Here is a 26823-nt window from a genome sequence, read left to right on the forward strand (position 1 = left end):
ATGGAATGGGCAAAATGAAAAGCTAGTGTGCTATAAAGGGGGTACAAGTGCTTCCGTGACTGGTTTTGAATGTGGGTTTTGGCAGGCAGCTGCTCTCCACTCTTTTCTTTTTAGTACTACAGTATGACCTACTGTATTGTCTTCCACGATGGTAAGAGACAGCTAGTGTAAGTTACAGTTGTTAGAACGCCTGTGATGCAGAATGATACATATAGTTAAATGCTGTCATGCTTCATTCCATCCCTCATCCAATCAAATTACTGGGTCAGAATTATTGATATTGGCATTATTATTGGAATGGTGATGCTTGTAACCTTACGGAATGAGTCTTCAATGTTAGCACTTTGTAACAGTCAAACGCCTGAAGTTTGCTTAATGTTCCACAACAATAAATGCAAATAAAGACTGACCCATTTATAAATTTAAAAAAATTGTATTGCTGTAATGTTTTTAAAACATGCCCACAGAAGATGTCCGTGGAAATGTTATTATATAACAAATTAATAGAAAGTTATTTTTAATCATAAAATCTTTAGCTATACTGTGCTTGCTGCTCCAAACAGCAGAATAAAGCAGCAGTCAGACCCAATGCGAAGAAAATCTTGTATTGTTGAGTAAACTGCATAAAAGCCAAATTATATATACTGCAATATTAAGTGAAAAATAGTAACTACATTTAAAAAATGCATTAGGCAGCAATATCACCTGGCTATGACAGATTACAGGTGCAAAAGTGTACAGGTTCATCCGAAAAACCTGACTTTGAAAATGAAGAAGGAAAAACCCTCAAAAAGGCAAAATGATGACAATTTGACAAGTGCTGAAGTGATTTTCGGGCAGCTGGACACTTCTGATCATCATTTGAGGACTTCCTGACAGACTCTAAGCAGTGTACTCATAATCCCTGTGAACGCCTTTAATGATGTTACTAATAAGAACCCACAGCTGCTTACATAAATAGAGCCTGAGCTTCATCATACTCATTTCTGTGTATGTGTTTTCTTAGTGCAATGTATCATGGGATTGAGTGCAACAATGGGCAAAAGTCAGCTCGTATTTTATGAAAAAAAAAAAGAAAAAAAAAAGAAAGAAAGTGCACTTCAAAGCCTCGTGCAGAATTTTGTCAGACGCAGCATCACATTTCCTGCACAGGTGCTGTGTGGGACATAGCTTCAGAAATCAAATGTGTGTAACAAAGAGCCCATATACAAACCATACGAGCACACTGTCAGACCAAGGTGGTGTGGAGCCATCAAGAGAGGAGAAGGTGGATTTCAAAGCATAAATTAGAACTTTATTTTATTATTACAATATTACAAAAAGAGTAGCACAACTCTCCACACACAGTCTGTAGTTTTCGCTCATTCACTCAACAGCCACAGAGTGACAGATATGAGAAAGTCTTCTAGACTCTTCATTTCACAGCTATAGCAAAAAAATAAAAATAATAATAATAATAATAATTAAATAACGAAAAGAAAAATCAAGTTTATAATTATAAATAGTCACAAATTGCAAAACTGAAGCTTTAAAACTTGGAATAAAAAGATTTTTGTTACAGCCCAGAACTACACATAGCTATAAAACATAATTACAATAAAATATTATTCTTGTTTTCTTTGTTTTTGTTGCAAAGTAATCCTAAGGAATTGCTTTTCTATTCAACAAAAGCTTTAGTTAATAAAAATAAACAAGGAAAAAAAATTGCTGTTCCTTTATAGTCTTTTTTGAAATTGTTTTCATAATTATCGGTATTATAGGTTTCATAATAACCATGCTTGTTTTCAAAGGAAAGTCCAAGGACCAAATACTTAAGGCTTTATAAGGGCTGTTCCAGAGGGAGGCAAGCAGAGAGTGGGTGATGGCGAATCCACCAACCAACCAACCCACCTACACATACACACACAACGCGCGCGCGCCACCAGACACACATCACTCACTCCCACTTACTCGCTCGTCCACTAGAACCATCCCCACGCAAACCATCCAACATTCACACAGTCATTACACTTCTTAAAAGTTACAGTAGTATAGCAGATTAGCCAGTGTACAATAAAATAATTCATCTGCTGTTTCACCTTCGACTTAAAGTCCTCCTTGATTTACCCACAAGCAATCTTGCAAGTGATCAATTTGGTCTGTTCAAGCACACGCTGTTAGAGCATCAGTAGCAACTCCTAAACTGAAGTTATTTCAACAGATACATGAGAAAACGTAGGATCAAATAATCTCAATTTGGTTTGTAGTTAGTCTCTAAATGATATTAGTAACAATCCACAATACACAATCTTCTCCAGTAGTAAGTTTAGTCCTGCTAACTTTATTACAAACCATCTAAAAACAGAACAACCCATCTCTAAGATTCAAGTACGTTTTCATATGTTAAGAAAATGAAGCAGAAGTACAACGGCACCCCTTCAAAGCTCAAGATCTTCTTGCAGGTTTTTTTTTTTTTCCTTCTTCTTTAAATTCAGCCCACATTGACTTCTTAAGAAAACGGAACTCCGCAATCATGCTGCCTACTTCGTTAATCTAAATGAGTTAAGACATCACCTGATTTGTCGCAGCACTTTTGACTGTAATCGATACATAAATGATGCTTCCATCCTTGTAAGCCATGCCAGACTAAGTGGCTTGATATGCGACTGATTATATATATTTTCCTGTCGAAATCATGTTGTCAATTGCAAACTAGCATTCCATAATCCACAGATTAATAAATTAACGTAGAGAAGAGGATGAAGCCCTCTGAACGAGATCTATACTGTCTCGAACAATTTAGTGAGAAATCAGGGGAAGCCAAGCTGACATAGGCCATAAAAAAGAAAATATCTTCCTGAACAGTGCATTAGTGAGGTTATTCAACTTACAGCTGAAACATAAACCCCTGGCAAGAAAGGGAGTCAGCTTTTCATGATGATTGAAGGACATCATTTTATCTTTCAGACTGTATTTCTTTGCCTAGAAGACATCACACAGTGATCTGGGGAAAAACAAGGTAAAACCAATAACTAAAAGTAAATGAATGTAATCCTTGAAAAAAAAATTGATCACTTGCAAGAATGATGATTAAAAGAAAAAGAAAAAAAAATAAGAATAGTGAAAACACTGCTTTTGTTAAATGTTTTTCAGTTTTCAGTGATCACTTTCTGTTTGCTGTCTAAATTGTTAATGTGAACTTATGTGTTGCAATGCTTTTCATCCTATTGAGTAATTTTAAGACAGAGAGCAGAGTAGATCATTTTTTTGTGGCTATCTGAAACAGACAGAGGTGGTGAGGAGAGCCTGTGTCGAAGCTTATCTGTACCCTGGGTGCTGGCCATGGGCCATGGGGGGAGGTCTGGGCATCTTCCCAATCAGGCCCAGATTTTGATCTCGGAAGCAGGGCGTCTGGAAGTCCCCTCCCATGTAATCTGCCGTTTGTATCAGATTAGTCTGCCCCACTGCGGCTCCCCCTGCCACTCCTGCCGGGCGGTAATGTGCCGTTCCTCCCGTGGGGGCGCAGTCCACAACTGGAGTGGGGTTAGTACCGCCCGTTCCATTGCCTGCTGGACCGTGGAAGGGTGCAGGCAACTCCTGTGAGCCGGAACTATCGCTGTTGGGTGTTGGGAGAATACTACCCCACACAGGCACCTGGTGGTAGTACTGGCCATTGGCGTAGTGCGCAACGGTGCCAGGTGGCATGGTGTTGTTATTGTTGACAACTGGAGGTGAAGGTGTTGGCTTATCCATGGGAGGTTTGAGGGTATAAGGTTGCCCTACACATAGCTCAGGTGGGTAGTTCATGCCTTTACAAGAGAATCCTGGGTCCCGGGGAGCCGTTTTGCAAGGGTGCCCGCCCCCGTCTGATGCATGCTGCAGGTGGGCAAGCTGATGCTGGTTCCATGACATCATCTGCTGATGCTGTTGGTGGCAAATCGGATGCTGCTGAGCGTTCTGTTGGTGCTGCAGATGCTGCTGCTTCAAATCGTTGTGATACACAGCCATCCTGTTTATGGCACCCATGTTGTGCAGAGGTACTCCAGTGCCAACTGATTTATCTGGTGCTCCTATGGTGCAAGAAGAGTGTCCGAGGCCTGGAGGTACAGCACCGGAATGCCCACTGTGCATGGCCACCCGGGAGCTGGCATTGATGAGCAGGTTGCGACTAATGGGGCTGGGGTTAGCTATTTGGCCCTCACACATGGATGTGGCCCCGGCGCCCTGGGCCCGAGCCTGGCAGAACTGGTTGATCTGGTGCACAATGGTGCTCAGATCAGGTTGGCGGCCCTGGTGCAGGGTGCCAGCCATTGAAAGAGGAATGGTTGAGGTAGAAACAGTCACATTGGGAGGGGCATCGGCATCCGTGAGTTTTCTAGTGCCACCCTGGAGGCCCGGAGGAGGCTGTTGGAGGTGCTGTTGCTGTTGTTGAAGCAAGAGAGCAGGAGGAGGCTGTGGACCTGGGTGACCAAGAGGAGGGGGGTGGGAAAGAGGCTGTGTCCTGCCCATGCCCTGTGGGTGCTGGGGCATTGCTGAGGGCACATGGTGCCCAAGTCCCTGGTGTTGCTGTTGCTGAGGGAGGGGCTGGAGACTCTGACTATGTTGTGGGAGGCCTTGTTGATGTTGCAGGGGTCTCTGAAGCGACTGTGGTGCATGCTGTAGGGTTAAAGTGCTTGGTGCCGGGCCATACCCACTTCCAGGGGCGCTCATCGTCACACGTGTACCGGTGAAGTCTTTGATGATGCCCTTGGAGATGGGTGCCTTGACGATGGCCAGGAGGCCGGCCTTGGCCGCAGACTGTGAAGGGGGATAGGGACTGTAGCGTGCACCACCCGCGTCCAAGCCGTTGACAGTGCGCCGCACGTGGTTGCGCTGTGGGACCTTGACGCTGTTGGGAAAGATTTTAATGGTCAGCGGGCTGTTGGCCACCTTCTTAGCATAAGCGTCCAGCTCCGCAGGGGTCGGATACTGGGCTGATCTCATCCTCTGTGTAGTGTCCCCTGGAGATGCAAAAAAGGACATCCAAGAAAGAAAGAAAGAGGAAGAAAAAGAAGAAATAAATGAATAAATGTATTCACAATTACACAGAAACAGCTGTGATAAATGAAGGCAGTAACAGGAAGTATATAACAACTTCACAAATGGCAGATAAAATATGGATACCTGCATGTAAGGAGAGGGAAGAGTTAACAGCATTAGGAATAACAAGAAGAGAAGACACAAAAGAGGAGCTGAACTTTAATGCTATAATATTCTCAGGTTACCAGTTTCAGCAGAGCCACAAAAAGGCCCTTGCCTTTTAGCTGATAAAGAGACACACAGTTCCACTTGTACCCACACCATACACATACAAACACAGGACCATGCCAGGGTCGCTGCTGTGTTGGGAAAGGTCTAGCCCAACCCAAACAAAATGAGAAACAATAGATAGGGTTGCCAAATCGGTGCATAGCAGAAGATGACTGGGTTAGTAATCAGTAAGTTGTGAGTTCAAATCACAGCACTGTCAAGCAGTCTGCCCCATGGATGCTGTATCATAGCTGGTATGCCGATAGACGTGTAAATACAATAAATGAAAAATGTGCACGAGCATATATGCTTTATACTACAGCACTGCGATGGTCATTGTAGAGGTAATTTCTGATGAGCATGCACATTTTTTTTCAGCATACCTGGCACATCAGCCTTCTCCTAATGACTTAATAATGTGTTCTGACATTTAAAAACCAAATATCTCGTACTGACATAGGTTAATTGCAATATGTGTGCGCACGTGGTTAAGGTGCTTATCATCCCAATTTCTCTTCTCTCTATCTGTCTCCCACTCTCTCACACACACACAGAGCTCAACGTAATTTTGTTAAATCATCTGCGTGTGTCTAAGTGCTTGTGCACGTGTGTGAATTGGCAGACCTTGCGTCTTAAAAGCAGGTAGACGGTTTCCACAAACCCCAGCATCTTGTGTTGGCTGGTGGAGAATTTGAAACATGCTCCTTTTAACCAAATTGAAGTTAGCTCATTGAATTACCATCGCTGATATGGGAAACGAATGGGCTAAAAGCCCCCCTCTTTTTCTTTTTTTCCCTGGCACCTGCTTCGTCTTATTTGGAGGATCAGATTTTTGTGAAAGCAGTTGTGGCTGTAGTGAATGGATAAATGGAACAACAAGCATGTTTTTTAGTAGTGTTGTTGCTAAAATGAGTTTGGAGGAGAAACTGAAAGCGGATCGAGACCACCTAAAATTAAACCGAGTACTTATTCATCAAGATAACGTAATTATTACCTTGTTAATTATGGACTCATAGTGTAGAACTGGTCGACTTAAAACCTTATTTTGTCTTATGGATAATTTTATAATGTTAAAGTAGCTTACCTCTAAGCTAGCTAGATAGTAAGCTACTTATTTGTATTTGCTCCAACTTGAACTAAAATTTAGCAAAGATATATATATATATATATATATATATATATATATATATATATATATATATATATATATATATATATATAGGGTGGGCCATTTATATGGATACACCTTAATAAAATGGGAATGGTTAGGGGTTAACCCTAGGGTTAGGGTTAGTTTTCCCCTGGTTCTCCCCCTCAACGTTAGTATCTGTGAGGGGGAAAACTTTTCAAGATGGGTGGTGACCATGGTGGCCACTTTGAAGTCGGCCATTTTGGATCCAACTTTTGTTTTTTCAGTAGGAAGAGGGTCATGTGACACATCAAACTTATTGGGAATTTCACAAGAAAAACAATGGTGTGCTTGGTTTTAACATGCTTTTACATTTACATTTAGGCATTTGGCAGACACTCTTATCCAGAGCGACTTACAAAAAGTGCTTAACGTGTTTAATGTGCTGCCCATTGTGTTGGATTGTCAATGCAAGCCACTTCTTCCACTCTTCACACACTGATAGCGACACCGCAGGCGAAATCCGACACACAATGGGCAGCACATTTAAGACATATTATAAGACATTTTATAAGTGGTCAGAAACTTGTAAATAACTCATAAAAGAATAAAGTTAAGTTAAATCCAAGCACACTTGGTGTATCCATATAAATGGCCCACCCTGTATATACATTTTATTTTTTGCATTTTGTGCAAGAAGACGTGGCACAATGTGTTACCAGAATGTTATCAAGGAGCTTTCAGCTTTGTTTTTAAAGCAGCCGGTGCCAAAAGGGATCATAAATTAAGATTGAGGTTTAACATCTATTTATTTTAAATTTAACTTAATTTCCATGTCTTTTCTAAATATTTTAATTGTTTTTAGATGCAAAAATATGATTATAGTGTTAGAAATTGGTCACTTTGGTAATTTTTTTCTGTGGCTGGAACGGATTATCTGCCTTAATTACATTACATTACATATGGGAAAATGCATTTAGAAATTTCAAATAAAGAGGTACCACTGTATACTTAGGCGAGATTCCCAAGTATACTGATGGCCGACAAAGCATATTTGCCAACCCTTTCCAAAATAGTAGCGGACTCTCGCACTACCGCTCCCGTACCTGCGAGAGAGGTGTACTGAGAGGTTGTATACGCAGTGGATGGTCATTTCCGTAAAAAAAAAGAAAAAAAAAAGAGACACAGATTCAAACGGTGAACAGGCTCTTCCTTAAGGGTTGATAAACCCAGGAAGATAAAAACTGCTCTGGATAAGAGCGTCTGCCAAATGCCTAAATGTAATGTAAATGTAAAACCTTTAAAACTCATGCGGCACACAGCATTGGTCAGTGACCAAATTAAAAAACTAAACAAAAAAATGCTTATACTGAAGTCCTGCTGGTGTGTCGACAGGAGGAGGTTCAGACAACACACAGTGCACTTGAGTTTAATGGTCTATCATGTAGAAACAAAGTTATTACGTATCTATTGTACTGCTATTGGAATATGGGAATATTGGAATATGAGAATATTGGAATATGAGAATATGAGAATGACAATGCAAAAAAGGAGAACTCGCAAGAAACAACCCAAAACAACTATAAAACATGTGATCCTATAAATCTGTGCTACTTCTTTGCCTATGTAACATATTTTTTAAAATAATGAAATTGAGTTTTGCTTAGTTGGTTAAATTGAAATGCAATTCAGTTCATCCTATGGCCCAGGTTGTGCTGAAAAAAATATATATACATGTCACTATACTGCACAATCATGAGCCCTATATATTATTTATTAAAAGAGTAATGCAGGAAATGGCTAAAATGCTCTATGCTCAGGTTTTGAGGTCTACATGCTCTGAAAAACAGTGCCAGGTTTGTACATTATAAAGTGCTTAGTTCTTATATAGTGTACATTTTGGTTTTACTTTGTCTTACTCTTCATTTACATTCAGTCATACGACTGAGGCTTTTATCCAGAGCGACTCATAAAAGTGCTTTGAAGTTTCTGTCATTGAATAGATCCTTACACCGGGTTACTAGGTTACTAACCAAGTACCATCAGTCAAAACACTGTTGAGAAGGTTTTTTTTGTTAGGTTTTTGTTAGGAAATTAACTCTTGACATATGGGTAGATGGAGGGGAGGGTTTGTTGGTTGGATCTCTGAAATGTGAAATTAATAGAAATAAATCATAAGTATTATGTAACAAGTCATATGTATTTGTTGTTTGTGGTATATAGTAGACCACTTCTGTGCTGAAAGGTAATGGCCAACTGTTCCGCAAGTCAGTGTGAATTAATTATTAATAATAAAAAACACTTTTATCTAAGTAATCACAGTTTAAATTTTCCCGTTATAGATGATTTCAATTGATAGTACAATGATGATCATTATGCCAACGTATGACGGACGTGACATGTACCCACATGGGTTATATAGTTTACCTAACCCTTGAACCAAACTAGCCGTCAACCATAAAACCCCAGACTTGTCCATGCTCCAATATATCTACGAGTAAATGCTTGCAGAAGTAAAAAGCCCTGACCAGATTACTAACACCTCCAAACTGTTCTCGGCAACGTTTCCAAAAGGACAAGAGCCGAGCCTGTTATTATAATAACTGCGGTCTTGGCTCTAAATGAGCTGATTAATTAGAGTGTGCTCTCTTTCTCGCTCAGCTCTGCTCACTATATCTTGATAAGTGCAGCATGCGTAAAGCCGAAGAGGACTAAATGTGAGACACGAATCTCTGGAGTTCATTTAATAGCAAAAAAAAAAAAAAAGTTATTCATCCAAAAAATAAATAAATTAATAATAATAATAATAAACAATCATCTCTTTTTTTTTGAAAGACATGGTATTACATCTTTGCTTTACTACACGTTTGCTCGATTTCAGCTTCCAGTGTAAAATGGTGTTTTAATTACTTTTGGTTGATTTTTTTTTTCTTCTTTTCAAAGGCTAGTGGACTATTTGTATTCTATCCTCTTAGATATTCCTAGCAGTTCATACGCACTTAAATAAATCAAACACGGACATACGGGTTTTTATACCCCCAAATCATACATTTATATCACGGAGAGCACTCCATGTATAGTATAGAGCGATATAATTACGTGTCATACGGTTTTATCTGTGAATCTATGATACTTACACATACACAAAGAACCTATATAAATATTTTTTAAATGTCCTAAGAAAAAAATACCCATCTTTTTATATTTATTAGAAAACTTTGATGCATTATCGTATCACCCTTAAAGATTAATAATGAACTCTAAAATTGTAGAAGCCGTGCCAACTTCTATGCCCACAAACACTGTATACTGAGAGATTATTTCTGTATTAAACAGAAGTATACGTACTACACTTACTTATGACCTACTAGATAAACAGCACTATGCTCTCAAAGGATAAAGAAATGTTTCTCAAGTTGATATAACACGTATAATGCATCCATAGAATATAAAAGACACTGAGAGAATAAAAGATGAGAGAGAGAGAAAGAGAGAGAGAGAGAGAGAGAGAGAGAGAGAGAATTTGACGATAAGTGTTCTCTGTGAAGCCGCTGTCTGGCTGCTGAAAGGAAGTCTTTGTATAAAACAAGCTTTTATCATTCGAAGTGAGAGAGAGAGACACAGAGAGAGAAGGAGAGACAGAATTAGGGAGCAGGGGAGATAGATGGGTGAGGAAGGCTTCTGATGTGCACCCACCTGCACTTCCCTGCCACTCTGATCCAGAACTAGTGATCCTTCACACACACACACACACACACACACACACACACACACACACACAGTGTGCATTTACATGCATTTCCATTTGCCCCTGGTTCCCTCATCTCCAAGCTTCTCACGATGACCAAGGCCCCTCTCACAGGCGCATTCACGGCGAGGTCACTTATCTAACTGTCTAATATTAATTCTGCACACTGATGAAAGCACAAAAATTCTTTCCTGGGTCAGTCATTTACATGGCTCTCATTCACTCTGCATGAAGTCATTCTCCTGGCATTTTGGTAAAAAAAAAAAAAAAAAAAAACATATTGTGGGAACAACACTAAGAACATATGGTAATCTGTAAAAGAAGTATATCCATCCATGCGAAGTCTATACCACTTTTCTAAGAAGCCTGGAGCCTATCCAAGGGAACTTACAGCACAAGGCAGGGTACACCCTAAATGGAGTGCCAACTCATTGTAGGGCACAAGCATCCTCGCACACCCAAACACACCGGTCATACTGTATACTACAAGCAATTTGGAAACATCAATCAGCCTATACTGCATGTCTTCGGAAACTGGAGAACCACCAAGGACATGGTAACGAGGAAATGAAAAGTATTTAGATGTTAAAAATTGGTAATAAAGTCCATATTTCTAATTCAAATTTTGTTAAACAAATTGTACATGTACTTTATTACATAGGGAAATGAAAGCAAATCATAAAATTTCAATGTCTGCATCAACCGGGTTTCCCAAATACATTTGTATACATTCCATTGTACATTTACATTTAGGCATTTGGCACACACACTTATCCAGAGCGACTTACATTTTTATCTCATTACACATCTGAGCAGTTGAGGGTTAAGGGCCTTGCTCAAGGGCTCAACAGTGGCAACTTGGTGGTTGTGGGGTTTGAACCTGGGATCTTCCGAACCATAATCCAATGCCTTAACCACTGAGCTACCCCTGGCAACCCCCCATTGTATATTATACATTTTTGTGCAATTACCTTATGTTTGTTCTTTATTCGTTATATTTTGTTAATTCTTTAGATTATTCTTATATTTATTTTTTACAATGACAATAAAAAAGTCTCTATCTTTATCTTAAATGGCCGGGGATGGAATGCAGTTTTCTAAATGGGGTCGTTTGGGATATTACTGATAACCTCCTGAGTTTGTGCCTCCAAGTCCTCCAGTGAGAAAGGTTTTGTCCTGTACACCTCCTTCTTTGCGTAGCTCCACAGGAAAAAAATCCAATAAAATCACAGAGTGAGATCTGGCCTTCTTGGTGGCCAGTCATAAGATTGTCCCAGCCAACCTTCTGGAAAATGCTGGTCTAACCTGGTCTAACTGGTCACACGCCCACTAGGGGCAAAATGGGGTGTTACACCAGTGATACTACAGGTTCTATAGCCATTAAATATTGCCTAGTTAATTTTCACCCACCCTGTATATCACAAATGCAAAAAAACAAAACATGTAACATGTAGTATAAAAAACTATCATTTTTGTTTAGAACAAATCAGCAGCTTGGTGTAACTAACAAAATATAAACAGCTTGACAGCAAAATTAGAAAACATTTTGCTGAAAGATGGAAAAGAGAGACATATGGATATGTAGGGTTACATTACAGTATCCTATGTAGCTTTGTTAAGTATATAACATGATCTTCGTGCCAACATCAAAATCACATAATGCCCTAATCGACGAGTGAAAGCATCCCTTTTCTTGATTGCAGCATTCTCCAAAAATCCACTAAATGCATTTAGTTCACTCGCAGCAGCCATGCTTTGCACACCTTGTAGTTTTTTCTTCCCTGTTCATGACGTAACAGAAAGGAGGGATGCGGATGTCTTTTTGGGACGTCATGTTTTGCTATGTAATGTAGCTGTTCCATGTTGCAGTTTGATCGGGGGAAAAAAAGGAAATCTGACAAAATGAGTAAATGTAAAAAAATAAAAAAAAAATTAAAAAAAAATGGTATCGCATTTTCTCCATTAAACTTCATATTTGATTAAGCAATTATTACAATATCTAGCTCAGACTGCTGTACTGCCCAGGGCTGGTTTGGACAGAGGATGATTTTAAAGTTGCATGATGTGCTTGAACAGTGAAAAGCGCATTGCTATTTTCAGATCAGTGCTGGGGGGCAAACCTCCAGGCAGACACTACAAGCTGAGACCTGGCTGGCTGAGTTTCAACCACTTTGCTAATGACAAAACAAATGCATGCCTCTCGCTCACTCCGAACTCATCACTAATCACTTAGCATCAAGGCTAAGTAATTGTTTTATCACTTGCCTTTGCATGCAATTCTCTGTCTCCTATTTTCCTTAAGCAGCATCAAGTTAAAAAAATTTCTCTACTGTGAGCTGTGAATAAGAGCATACGGTACATTGCTTGGACAAAAAAAAAAAAAAAAAAAAACACTCTAGTACTTCAATTGACAGCCTTTAGCTTTGATAACAATGAGCAAAACGGTGGTTAATTCATGTGTGGAAATGATTCTTCATGCTCCCACAATCCCATTTCATAATTTGAGTCCTGGAATTTCCCTGTGCCATCATTGATGAGCATAAACTGCATTGATGTGATAACCTGGTCATTCAAGTCGTCATTCGACTTCATTTTACTGCTACGTAATGTTGCTGAGCCTACTATAGACCTGACCAACTGAAGCAATCTCGGATCATAATACTGCCTCCAGAGGATTGTACAGTGACCATAATGCATGATGGGTGCATCGCTTCATGCGCTTCCCTTCTTACATCAGACCATATGACCTTTTTTTATTGCTTCAAAGTCCAATCTTTCCGCTCCCTAGCAAATTGCTTGATACAGGTCAATAATCGGACCCTTCCTTCAACTTTTTTTGTCGTATGCATGAATTGTAAAGTGAAGATGAACACTGAACGCTAAACACAAGAAATTAATCATGATTAAATGAGTAGTGCCACCCAAAAAACACTTGATCGTAAAGCAGGAATACATCCTAGATGGATCCAATGAAGGACACAACCGAGTCATCAACTCACTAAACCGCTGAATGCGTTGAACTGATTTCAAAGTAAGCTCATACAAGGTTTTTTTTGGGGGTTTTTTTTGTCTACATGTAATTTCCATCATCAACCTCGACAGCTTTGCGGAAATCCTGAGCTGGGTCGAGACTGAAAGAAAAATCTCCTCAACGACGAGAAACCTTGCGAGGAACGAGACTCATCATCTTTTAGGTGATGCTAAATGGTGTGACTGGAAATCAAACAGTCCTAAGTGTTTTTTTATTTATTTATTTATTTTTTAAAAAGAAGACTTCTGCAATCTCATCAAACTATGTTTTCAAGTCTGAAAAGCTAACCGAGTTCACCAAATCCACTCTAGCCTGGTGGGTGTGGCTTACTGTGATTAATATACTGTAAATCCTGATTGTTTTTTTTTTTTTCATTTTGCTATTTAATCTTTCTTGCATGAAACAGCATACACTAGATTGTGTTGTTGTTTTTTTCCACTTTACTGCGTGTATAATACACTACACACACTAATGTTTTAATATTTTACACTATGTTCCCTGGGACTTTAATGACTATTACATAAAAAGGAGGTTAAGACTGCCAAAAATAGAAATGGATCGAGAGACATAAGAAAGAACAATTTATGGAACTGATGACACAATATTCATTTTGCAGAAAAGTCTTAAGGCGTAGTTTGGTATGGAATTATAAAGTATTTTCGCTCTTGCGCACTCCTCCTTCATGCTGGACCCCATGACCCTTCATCTTCCACTCCCAGCCGCATTCTTCTCCCTTCATATGAATCATAAAAAGAGAGCCATATTAAAGTGTGGAGTATCGTATCTGACCTCGGTGATCGACCCACTGCTACAGCCTGATAGTTAATACCCACTACCGCATTCAGCCTCGGGTGGAGAGAGAGAGAGGAGGGGGGAGGAGGGGGGATGGCGTTAGATGCAGCAGGATGAGAGAGTGAGATGGAGTGAGAGAGATAAGCCAGTTTTAGTTTGGTCATGTCCCCAGGCTTGAAGCATCTCTAAGCTAAGTAGAGGAAACTGGTCCTAGATTACAACAAAACACTCCGATCCTGTGCAGAGCTCCAGTCTCAAGAGGTGCACATTAGAACCACTTACTGTGGCAGTCTTCACCTGCCGCAGCTATTTGGTCCATTTAGAGTGACACCGGCATGCTGCCTATCTACCTGACCACAAGGAGATGCACGAGGGAAGAAAAATGATAGAAAACCGAGCAAGCAAGGAAACAAGGAAAGGCCAATGAAAAACACTCTTAAAACCACCACATCTCTCTGTGGGCAGGCTTCCTGTCAGATTAGCTCTCTGTCAGGGTGGCACATGATGCCCTGGAGATGTTGGTGCGCGTGTCACCAAGCAGGCCGCCAGCACGGAGACTGATGAGCAGCACGTCGCCCTGAGGGGAGCCTCCATAAGCAGCAATTATGGAGACACAGCCACTGAAGTGAAGGGGCCATTCCTGCCCCCCTGTGGCTGTCTATCTCTGTCCTCGACTATCTCTGTCCCTGTCTATCTCGTTCCCTGTCTCTCTGAGAGATTGCGGCCTGCATCTGCACTCCTGACCATGACGATGAATTGGGGAGCCATTTTCTATACCAAGCTTAGATCCATGCTAATAAAGAGTGTTGCTTCATACTCCGAAGAGATGATGTGTGAACTTCTGCTTTCCTTCTGGAAGTCCACTATTATCTCCATCTCCACCTCCATTATCGCCTTGTAACTACTACATGGTGTAGTATTGCATCGTATCCCAAAGCACACCGATAAAAGTTAAGCTGCATGCGTGCACTCCTTGGATGGTGAACTGAGGCAGGATTTTGGTTCACAGCTCGTGATTAGATCAGCCGAGGTAGCTATTGAGAAACGTGGATGCCGTCTGTTGACTTCTGAGGTCTCTGGCAAAGACAGATAACCACCGTTTGTCCGTGTTGAGTTCCCTATTGTTGGTGATGCACACCTGGCGTTGGCACGGGAATCCTGGGAGAGACACGGAAAAACAGAATTGTTTCTACATCGTCTGCGAAGCGTTTATGCAAGGGGAGGATTAAAAGCTCTGTCCGACGTGGGATGGATCAGAGCTGAAACACGCCTGGCAGGTTTCAGAGTATCTGCAAAATGTCACACCGCCTATTTTGGGACGCATGTCACTACAGTGTGGCGTGAAGATGGCATAGAGTTGCACACAAGCTCGGTTGGTTGTCACTGTTTTGCTTGTTTTCACAGGATGTGTCTCAAACCACATGTTCTTTTAAGATCTTTATGAGGTAAATCTATTTATTACATAAGGTTATCCATCTATCAAAAATGCACTGGTATACAGGTGCCAGTGTTTATGTTGGCAATAATAAGGGGTGTCTCGGGACCAACAAACCAAATCAGGTTCAAATAACAGCAGCCTTCGGCTAAAATCCCAACATTAATGAAAGGAAGCATGAAAATCTGTCTTGCTCCCGGTCACTTTGTCATCGGTCTTTTCCTGCGTCCTCTTTTACTCCACTTTTTAACGCAGCAGGGGCTCTAGCTAAAAGGAAATGAGCTATAAGGCGAGAAAGAGGGAGATGAATACGAATAAAGCCTTAGCGATTCTCCCTGGAGAAAAGCCTCGTATAAATGGTGCTATAGTCAGAAGTGGGTGAAAGATGAGCTTTCGATCAGGCAGAAGTAGCTGAAAGAAGAGACTTGGAGTGGCCTGATGTGTTCGGCAGGGGAGCTAAGGGCTGAAAGAGGCGTGTCTTGGGGAAGGGTGTGTGTGTGTGTATGTGTGGTGTGTGAGAGTGAGAGAGACAGAGAGAGTGAGAGAGAAGGGGGGTGAATAGCGAGACTGACAATGGCAAGGGAACGGCCCTGTGTGCCGGTAATGGGGGCTCCTGGGGCTAGTCTGATTACTGCTATTCTCAAATCACAGGGCTGATGAAGGGGGAGTCAGGGAGCGAAAAGCAGACAGAGAGAAAGAGAGAGAGATACAGGGAGAGAAAATGACAAAAAGCGAGACAGGAAAAGGGGGGGGAATAGGAGACATGGAGGGAATGAATGTGTGAGCACTCGAGTTAAGGGGCGGAGACAGATGCAGAGAAAAAGATGGAGAAAAAGGCCTCGAGTGAGAAAAGACACACATATACACACACACACACACAAAGTTACAAGCAGAGGGACAAGAAAAAAAAACGAGTGCACATAAGTAATGAGGCCCAGAAGTGGGTCAAGCTCACACTGCGAGCAAATCCTCCGGAGATCAGTCAGTCTCCGAGGGAGGAGCGGAAGGTGTTTTCTCACTGAGTCCAGATGCACCAGAACACACGCTGTTCCTGTGGTTAAGCGCTTCATGAATATGCTAGCCAAACACCTGCAGAGCGCCTGGCTTTCATTCCACCCCCACCCCTCAGCCGAGTCAATGCTCTTTAGCTCTCTCTCCTTTCCTGTGACACTCAGCCCCTCACTGTCGCTTCCTCTCCTCTTCTCGCCTTTCCCCCTGCGAGTGGAGAGTGATGTCTCCTGCCACTGTTGACACTGTCTGTCTGTCTAACCGGGTTTTGCCATTCTACAGAGATTGAGTCCTCATTATCACCAGTCAGCCTCCCAGGAGAACGTGCTCTACAGGGGAACACGGCACTGAGAGAGAGAGAGAGAGAGAGAGAGAGAGAATGGGTGGAGTGGGGGTGTTGGGTTGAGAAGGGCAGAAGAGGTAAAGAGACACATACACACACACAGGGGAAAAGTGTGCGTGAGTGGGCAGAGAGAGGGATGAGCAATGAGAATGATAAAAGCAAGGCTCAGGAATCAGGTACTCTGGATTAGTACATACTTTTAAATTAATCTATACATTTGTAAACTTGAGGGGAGATTTTAGACGACATCGCCAGTCTGTGCTTAGTCCTACCTGATGCTTACTGAATATCAAATGTCATACCGCTACATGCTTTTTGAGCTGTTTTTTTTTTTTTTTAGAAGGCCACAAAACGACAAATGTTGTTGTGTCTGCTATCTGCTTGTGTTTCCTGGTGCATGATGGGACAGGTCGCTGCACTGTAAGGCAAGCACATTTATTTCTTACCCTGAGGATTTTTGTCAGTGTGAATACATTGATTCTGATTGTAGATTATAATAGTAGCTAAGGTTTGTTTGAAAGCGACCAAGAAGATGAAGGTCCAAGTGATCTCTGGAAAAAAAAAACAAAAAAAAAAAAACGAAAGAACACAGTGGGAATGGGGTCAAAGTTGAAAAATGTACACTTATCAAGTTCATACTACTTCCTAGCTACACCCCTCTCACATCTATAATCGCGTGCTCACCAGGTCCTTTGAGGCTGAACCAAGTTATTACTATACGCCAGCTGATCAGACAATGATCTATCCAGGTGCTTATCACGTGCTTACTACTACGCCATTACATTCAGCAAGTTGGTATAAATACAACATGCATGCCATAAACGTGAAAAGCACCAGCGGACCATCCGAGCACAACAACTTTCCTTCCTGGCGCAACCCTGGCAGCTTCAATTTAAGAGAGACAATACAAAGTCCTTACTAAATACTACTGCATTCCTGCCAAGTTGTACAAGTTCCCACTGCATTCACCCAACTTTTTGAGGAACGTGAGGGAGGGAGTTATGCTTTATTTGATTAAGCGGCGGTTTAGTTCATGGTATAATAACACATCATGTTATTTCATCAATCATACCGCTTTTTCTCTAAAAAGGCAAAACTAACAAAACAGCTCGTTCTGTTTAATATGCTAAAATATTAGGTTTTACATTAAATTTTACTATAGCAACGATTCAGTTTAAATTTATGCTTGTTACTACAGGAATGATGACGTATTAAAATAAATGCATTATTATTCACTATGTACTGTAGACGTAACTATTTTTCTATACCAGCAGTGCTCACAGTAACCAACACATTCAGACCAAACAGATCCAAAAAAAAAAAAAAACATAGCAGTGATGTCATTTCCTTATCGAACAAAAGGCAAGAGAAGTAAAAAAAAAAAAAAGAAAATTATAATTGTTTTGAAATTCAGGATTTCTTTCCTTGCACTGACTATGTTAGCTAACATGAGCTATGATGCAAGCCTCCAAATGTAATAGTTTACAGGATGATGATGATGATTGTACATCTATCTAAATGTTTCATTTTGTCATCATTCTGATCGGAACCTTGACGAATCTAAAGATCAAGCTCAGAAAAATGTCTTGAACACACAGTACTGTGCAACAAAAAGTCTTGGAGCCACTTCTTCATATCTTGCTTTCAAAGATTCAGACATTCTTGTATTTTTAATGTCGTCTCGAGAAACAGTTCTCCATGCTTCCTGAAGGACCTTTTTAAGCTGTCATTTTCAATCCAGTCTCTGTGTTTGGCCAGTTTCAGAAGAATGATTTTGTTTGTTAAGCCCCTTGGTGACCTATGAATCATCTGGGCATAAGAACGCATTTAACTTGAGGCATGAACCAGTAAGAAACGTGTGCAGATGATGAGAGATGATCAGGCTGCTGATGCTGAATGCAGGGTGGTTGGAACAGACGAGAGGGGAAATGAGGTTGCTGCTAAGGTCGTTACATAAACAATTAATTTTTAAATAGTTTTTTTTCTTTAGGCACTTTGCAACCTGTCACAGTAAAATATTTTATTCCATTTCGAACATTTTATCTAAAAATGTATTAAATGACTTTTGTACAGTTCTGTATCTAAGATTTGTGTGTACTTCAGTGATGATATGCTTCAGCTGGACAAACTAATCTCATCCTTTTCCTTGTTGAGTATAGCACCTCTCTCTCTCTCTCTCTCTCTTTCTCTCAGACATGGGCTGTTGACTAAACAAAATGGCCTCTGACATTTCCTCGCTAAATAGCTCTGCTGCCAATCTCGTGACATGTCATGTCAGGCAACACCCACATTTGCCCACTGCTGAGAGAACAGCGAGCGTGGGGGTAAGAGAAAGGACCCGGAGCAGAGATACAGAACGTATGTGTATGTGTGCGTTAGAAGAGAGAGGGAAGGTGTGGTAGAGAGACGGAGAGTGTGTTAAAGACAGAGAGAGAGAGGGAGAGGGAGAGGTAGAGCTGAATGGCAGTGCAGGAGCAGCAGGTGCTCTCTGTGTGTGGAGGTGATGGAGGTTGGAGTTGATGGCTGCCGCTCTCCTGCTGTGCCTCCGAACAACAGCGCCTAATTTCACCGAGTGCTCAACATCATTGAAAAGGACAGGCTTGGACAGGCAGCAGGGTTTCCTGGAAATGTGTATATGTGTGTGTGTGTGAGTGAGATGAGACTGGGGGCGAGGTTGACAGGTGCGTGGTGAAAAGCAGTGCTTATTGGGCATTGGCTGTCACTCAGGGGTGTCGTTCACACCGGCACAGATAAACCTGAAGCTTTTTGTCACACGAGCGCACAATCATGGACGAGGGGGAGACAGGAACAGAATTGAGCTGTCCTTAATTGTCCTTTCGCAGACGCATTGTGTCGCCCCGGAAAGATGCAGCCAGTACTGATATTAGTGAGGGGTGAAAAAACTACATGGAATAAATGCTAGACTTGAACGGCACTGACTAGTTAATATTGTTTACCGATATTGCCATGCTGAAAACGTTTTTTTTTTTTCTGTATGTATGCTCATCTGGAAAAGAAAAAGAAGACATTTTCTACTGCATATGCAGGTCTGAAAATGATTTTCTGACCACAAATGGGTCTTTATTGTGCTTATATTTCAAACTAACTATATTTTCCCCCCATTATTACCTTATCATAACTCTTTACGCTCTTACTTGCACAGTGTAAAGTACTCCGCATTTCACTATGCATTTTACACCCATAACTGAACATGACAAATAAAACATTTAAAGTTGTATATAAATATGCAAAAAATGCAACACAGGAACATTTTTTCTAGAGATGAGATGAGAGAGAGAAAAAATCGATTCAGTTAGGTATTGTGATATTTTTTCTTAATACATGTTTGCTTTTGAGGTGGTTGAAAAGTTTTAATCCTCTATAATCCTACAAGTATATAGGTCTAAAGTATTCATGCACAGCAGCCCGTGTGGTTGAAGCAAATTATGTTTGTACATAATTGTATAAATTCTAAAATTAAGATATTTATTAAAATCATGATACAGAATCGCAATACAAATGGAATTTGTATTCAACGACACCTAGGTATGAGGATTCCCATCCCTTACTGATCCAGCATTTGTCTTCGTCACCACAGCACACACAGATCATGATGTCAACAACATCATGATCAAAGCATGACTGTGAGTGGGAATTTAGTTTAGAAACCGATTTATTATATTCTTTTTTTCCCATCCTTCCTGTTATCCTTCCTTCATTCATTTTTTTCTTCTTTATATCTTTCAATCCCTCTTTATTTCCTACTTTTCTTCTTTCATTACTATCTTTTTGCCTTCTTTGTTCCTACATTCTTTTATATTTCCTTCTTTTCTTCTTACCTTCTTTCTGTTTTTCTGGCTTAATTTTCCTTCTAGATTTCTTTCCTTTTTTACATTATGATTTCCATCATTCTTTCTTTCCTTCCTTCACCATGCTTCCTTCCATTTTTCTTTCTTCCTTACCATTCTGTCTTGCTTTTCTTCCTTTTTTTCATTCGGATTTCCATCCTTCCTTCTTTTTCTCCTTCCATCTTCCGTCCTGCCTATCTTTCTTTCTTTATTCTGTCTTTCCTTCTGTTTTCCCATCTTCTTCCCTTCCTTCCTTTACTGTGCAAAGTGCTAGCTGATGAATTCAAAATATATGCAGGCAGCAGATCTTTAAGAGTCTATTAAAAAAAAAAAAGCTGCACTCATTGGAAATTATCAGTTTGCATCTCCTAGTGAGACTGAAAGCTTATTGATTTAAAAAACCTTTTGATTCATATTAGCGAAGCTAAGAGTTAATCCTAGCTACAACATCTACACAAATGCAATTAAACATTTCTAAATTACTTTAGGGATCTATGGCAAATCCAAAGTATGTATAAAGTGTTGCACATTAAGAGTCTTACAACTAGCTAGTCAACCAGAAACACAAAAGTTATTGACTGTGGTATGTTATCTAATTGATTGAGTGTACAATACTGCTTCTTTTATGTCCTATTGATCAACATTAGCTATGCTTACATGGACAATATTTCTTCAATCTGATTGAAATCATTCTAATTAGAGATTCCAAATTAACTGCTTGCACTCCTTCTGTCTTATAATGTGTTCCAAGAAGTCTCTTCTATTATTTGATTAAATGCTTTACTGGGTATGATCTGGTGTGCCCATCAGTGCATAACAGTAAAGACTTGCTCCAGGAGGGTTGTTCTCACTGAGTTTACCAATCGGGAATGGAACCAAAATTTCCCTCCTGGAAACTTGTCATGTTCCCTAATGTTACCCACACATGGGGCAAACACGCACAGAAAGAACATATTTATTCCATCAAGAGAGAAATGATTGGATCAAGTGTTTACATGGCTAATATTTACCTACTGAGCAGATTATCAAAGGTTTACACTCCCTCATTCCAACTGAAAATTCATTCAGATCGGCCCAGATCAGGGCAGACTGTTTCTGATTTACGATGTTTAAAAGATGCGTTTTTCTCATTAATAGTGGAATATTAGGGGCCAAAAGTTGACTAAAGTTGATTTACGTTTAACTTTATTATAGTAATGTTTGCTCATAATGTTTGCTCATACTGACTCTGAAAGTCTGAGATGTAAAGCCGACATCGAGACAACAATATTGATCTGAATTGCATTTCTTTATTGGTTATGTCCTGGCACGTAAAAAAATAGGTGTTGCTTGACGCCATTGAAATGGATTGTTCCTCCAAGCAGGAAGCATTATTCACTCGGTAAAAGCAAAGCGTTCAGGGTAGAGTTCTGGCAACTTTTCCGCTTAACACATAAGTACAGTACATCAGTCTGTTTATTCTTTCGTTCATCTTCAGCGAGTGATTTATCCTGATCGGGGCATATTGGATCCTATCCCAGAGTCGGTGGTGCTGTTTAATAAGCAATACTGCTGTACTCCTGTCGTCTTTGTTAATCAGTGATGACTGATAATCGTGGCATCCCTTGAAGCTCTGGTATAGGTCGTAGCCCTCTGCATATTTTATGAAACGAAAAAATGCAGATTTGTTTACTGTGCGTGTGTGTTTATATTAGTACTCACATTTCTGAAGTCCAGTGTTCATCTGCGAGTGGGGAAGAAGCTGGAGGGAGAGGTCACCTGGCCCTGGCAAACAGGCCAGCATCTCACACACACACTCACACTCCTAGTGCAACATGGGACACACACTCCTCCTCACACTGCGAAGAGACAGCGAAAGAAACACAGGATTGGTTAGGCAGGTCATTACACCACATGGAAATGAGAGACACCAAATGAAGTATATCCTACACACACACACATACACGCACACGGAGAGAGAAAGAGCAACATTTCTCCAGACCTGACATCCAAACATCCTTCACATAATACAAACCTAATAGTTTACGATAAAATCTAAATGGATATGCGTTTACTCTGACATCGCGATACCACACCACACACACAAGCAGGCGCACAAAGTCATAGCTTTTCCCGCTCTAGGGGCCGGCTGTATGCTTCATGCAGATAGAACCTAATCCTAGCCGCTTTGCCCACGGATCAGAGACAGGTCACTCTCCTGCCTTTCAATTTCATCCCCTGCTCCCTCACTCGAAGCAGGTGAGGCCACGTTTGATACCCAATCTAAACTTTAATTAAACTTCAAAAGCAGCATGGCCACCATGGAGAGCCGGGGGCCTCAGGGCCGGCAGCCGAGAGTAATTCTACCTCTCTGCTTCAATCTCTCTCTTGCTCTCCCACTGCATCTTCAAATCCCCAAAGCCTAGTTTCCTCTGATATTCCATCGGACTTACTTTTACCCCTCCATCTGTCGAGGCCACCATGTCTCATGATCTATTCGTGTTGAGAAAGTATGGGAAAGTTTCTGACACACACAGCGCAGCTCGTTCACGGTGACATCAACTTTGCTTAGATTTTTAAATGTTGTCTAGAAGAAGACTAGAATAATTTAAATCAGAAAGCATTTCATTCAGAACAAATATGATAGGATTAAATTAAAAAAAATTAAAACTACACAGACCACTTTTGTCCATATTCTGAACGTGTTAGCTAATTAAAGACAGCAGTTAATAATTTAGCTAGCTAGTAAAATAAATAAAATATTTTTTTTCTCACTATTCTGACTTAAAAAAAAAAGGAAGTAAAAGAAACTGGATTTTAGGTTATTTAATCATGAACAAACATGTTAAAAAAATACAGATTCAAGAACATATTATCTAGTTGAAGACAGAGGCTAACAATTTAGCTAGCTGATAAATACAAGCTTTCAAAAAAATAAAAAATAAAAACTTCAAAATGTTGTCCAAAATCATCTAAAAAAATTAATAAATAAAAATAAATATGTCAAAAAACATGTGGTACATATTATATTTTGACATTTAGACTAATTTAGATGTTTTGAAGCATATTAGCTAGTTGAAGACAGAGGCTAAGAATTTAGCTAGCTATTAAGCATTTTGCTCTTCCTTTTGATTGTGTCTAAATGCTGTGTAGGATTTAGATAAATGGTCCATAACAAATATGCTATAAAAAGAAAAATTGCTTTTTTTTTTTTTTAGAGGTTAACATTTTAGCTAGTTATTAAATAGAAGCTACCTTTTTAGCTGCTTTCATTTACAAATGTTGTGAAAGTGATAAACTAGGTTTTAAAGACCATCAGAATCAGAAAAGATAGGTTTTTAAAAAAGTAATAAAAAAAAAATAGCTGAAGACAGAGGTTACGACTTCAGCCAGTTAATACATAATAAAAAGTCTTCTACTTTGCAAAGGCAGACAAAAACAATCTGGAATATCAATTTTTTTTTTGCTGAGAAATGTGAGGGTATGGGAAACATTATACTCTAAATCAATGTATATAACAGTAAGTTTCGAGCGCTTTAATTGGACGAGAGGCTTTCAACGGATGGTGATAATGGATTTTTAACACAACAGGGTTGTTTAACTATAAGGATCAGTCTGCTACCCAGGCGTACTAATAATCGGTAATTACACTAACTGTCGGTCGCAGTATAGGTGAAAGTAGGTACAGTATGTAAGGTCTGCAGCAGTGAGGAGAGAGCAGGTGCCTGCCAATATCCACATTCAAAACTAATCACAGAAGCACTTTTTAGCAAAAAAAACAAAAACAAAAAACATCTGATGGCGTAATGTTATCTTAAAACAAACGTCAAATCTTAAAAAATGCTTCCAATTCATTTCAAAACATATCTGAACATAGTGTTTTCTTTTCTTTTTTTATGGCTGCACAGCTAGCTTTTAACACAGGGCTGAATTTCCAAACTGGTCTCCAATCCATGGGAAAAAACACTACTTGTTGTGTGGAATAAAGGATTATACGCCCCACCAGATTAGCTTTCTATTTAATGTTATCTGGCATTCAACCCTGGACCACAGAAGTAACCGGAGCTGATATTTCAAAGAACAAATAAGTAAAAAATATAAGGAGAAACTTACATGATTTACAGGACTGTCCGCCACCTCCAAGGTTTATTTTCCTAACCTTCCGGCTACATAGTACTGGTACGAATTTAAAACAACATTCACCCCTGTTTATAACACTAACTGTCAGTCACCAGCACCACCCGCTGTGGTTAGTCAGTTCCTCAAGTCATAAAAGAAACCTATAATAATAAATAATTTACTATAAATAAGTGGTGTTTGTTGAACTGTTGTAAGAAAGCAATATCACACTCAAGGTTGTGCTGTTGTGCTGGATATCAGCACGGGTGTGATGCAGTCATAGGCACGAGGGCACAGCATAATATTAGCACTCTTTCTCGTGTGATATTTGTTAATTATCATCAAATATATTTTTGAGCAAAAAGTAGATGATTCTCTGTACGTTTCATAAATACACACCCACAATATGAAAACAGAAAGCACAGTCTGTATGTATGCATGTATGTGCATGTTTGTGTATATGTGTGCGAGATTGATCAGTATAAGAAATTCTAGGTATCCGGTTTTCCCAGGCTTCTGAACTGAGGAAGAAGGCTTGGCAGCGTTCACAGGCAGCCCCAGTCAATTCAATTACAGTATTCACAGCACCAGACACGCTTTGCCTAAGGAACAAAAGCAGCGGTGGCATGCTAATGGCTGGTCATTTGTGTCTGACACATTTTCTTGCCCGCCCTTCCACTGCTTTTTTTTTTAACCCTTCAATAAGTAAGGCGGAGAAATAACTAAAAGGAGACAAACATCTCACACGAGAGGCAATTATCCAACAAACAGCCACGACAGGGCCGTAACCCGCTGTTGGAGGGCTTAGGAGCACATACCTGGACCGGAGGGGGGGGGACGGGGGTTTAAAGGTCAGAACGATGGCTCATTTAAATCCTCCCAGTGAGAGTTAAAACAAGCACTAATGAAGCAGAGTCGCGAGCGCACACACACACACACACACACACACACACAAACACACACACCTGAAAAAAGCAGTTAGGAACACAAACACTTAGAGAAAAGACAGAGAAACAGAAATCTGAAAATAGGAAAGGATGAGAAGACAGAGATCCTGGTGGTTCAGGATGTCAGAGCGATTTAAGGTGGTCATTCCTCTTTGTGATGTTCTAGCTTTGTTTATTTTACTGTCCCACCTCTCTGGTAATGCAGAAAATCTCATGAGACTTCCAGTGTTGATTTGATTTTAAAAAAAATTTCGATTCAGGGTGATATGATGTTGATGCATCTCGATTGTGGATTTTTATAGTCTACATTATAACTACATTTTCCAGTAAGACCCTTTGCTTCTTTCGAAAACGCCATTTCCATCCATCATGAAGTAATGTATTTTCCATTAGCACAGTTGGAATCATTGTTACTTAAAACAGCAGGGTGTGGGGTTTTGGAGTTTGTCCTTTCCAGTAAAAAAAAAAAAAAAAATCTAAGCTACTTGCAAAATAATATTTTGCACATTTCCACTATGCGGACGTAATATGCATTTAGAGACAATTCACCATGCACTTAACAGAAACCCTAAACTGCAATAAAAAGATATTGGCGACTCTGCTGTTAATTCTCCTCCCTATGGATTTATAGGCGAGTTATTTAAATAAACGCTATTAATAGTTTTTTTTACCTCACCCATTTAAAAATGCAAGTAGAGAAATACACAGCAAAACATGTGCTTGCTTCTCTCATGCTAATTTTTTTATGCTAGCTAAAACAGATCACAAAAAACTAAAATATACACACTCAAGTAAGAATCCACAATTGCCCCAACATTACCTAAAATAAAAAAATAAAATAAAAAAACAAGCCAGCATATGGTCAGACGAGGGGCGATCAAGTCAAATCGGGCCCTGAAATGTCTCACTACAGTGTAAAAACTGATTGACATTTACAGAAGAGTTAAAGCACAGTACAGTGACGAGATGCTTAGCAGCAGTAAAACAACTGAATGGTACAAAACTTTTTCAAGAAGGCTGTATGTGCATGAATGACGATCCCAACCGAGGTGGCTCAGAGCCCACTGCAGTCATTCCCGTGAACACTCAGTGAGTGGAGCGCCTGATCCTTGAAGATTGACGGATAACTTGTCGGCAACAAACTTGTGCCGCATGTGTCAGTATGCACAATCATTT

General features: G+C 40.1%; 1 protein-coding gene across 4 annotated transcripts in view; it reads right to left on the reverse strand.

Moving 5' to 3' along the window:
- Positions 1–1278: 1278 nt before the first annotated feature.
- fam222ba (family with sequence similarity 222 member Ba) overlaps positions 1279–26823 on the reverse strand; it is a 69425-nt gene continuing 43880 nt past the window's right edge. For 3 of the 4 annotated variants that reach the window (XM_053486040.1, XM_053486039.1, XM_053486041.1), the window contains exons 2-4: positions 22304–22440; positions 3308–4979; positions 1279–1425 (exon numbers count right to left, since the gene is read on the reverse strand). In XM_053486040.1, coding sequence (XP_053342015.1) covers positions 1362–1425; positions 3308–4979; positions 22304–22385 — 1818 coding nt within the window. In that variant the 5' untranslated portion in view covers positions 22386–22440 and the 3' untranslated portion in view covers positions 1279–1361. Of the gene's footprint in view, positions 4980–22303; positions 22441–26823 lie in introns of all 4 variants that reach the window. The other variant, XM_053486042.1, reaches the window with a different exon arrangement.

Source organism: Clarias gariepinus, chromosome 24, assembly GCF_024256425.1.
Source record: "Clarias gariepinus isolate MV-2021 ecotype Netherlands chromosome 24, CGAR_prim_01v2, whole genome shotgun sequence".
Classification (NCBI taxonomy): Eukaryota; Metazoa; Chordata; class Actinopteri; order Siluriformes; family Clariidae; genus Clarias; species Clarias gariepinus.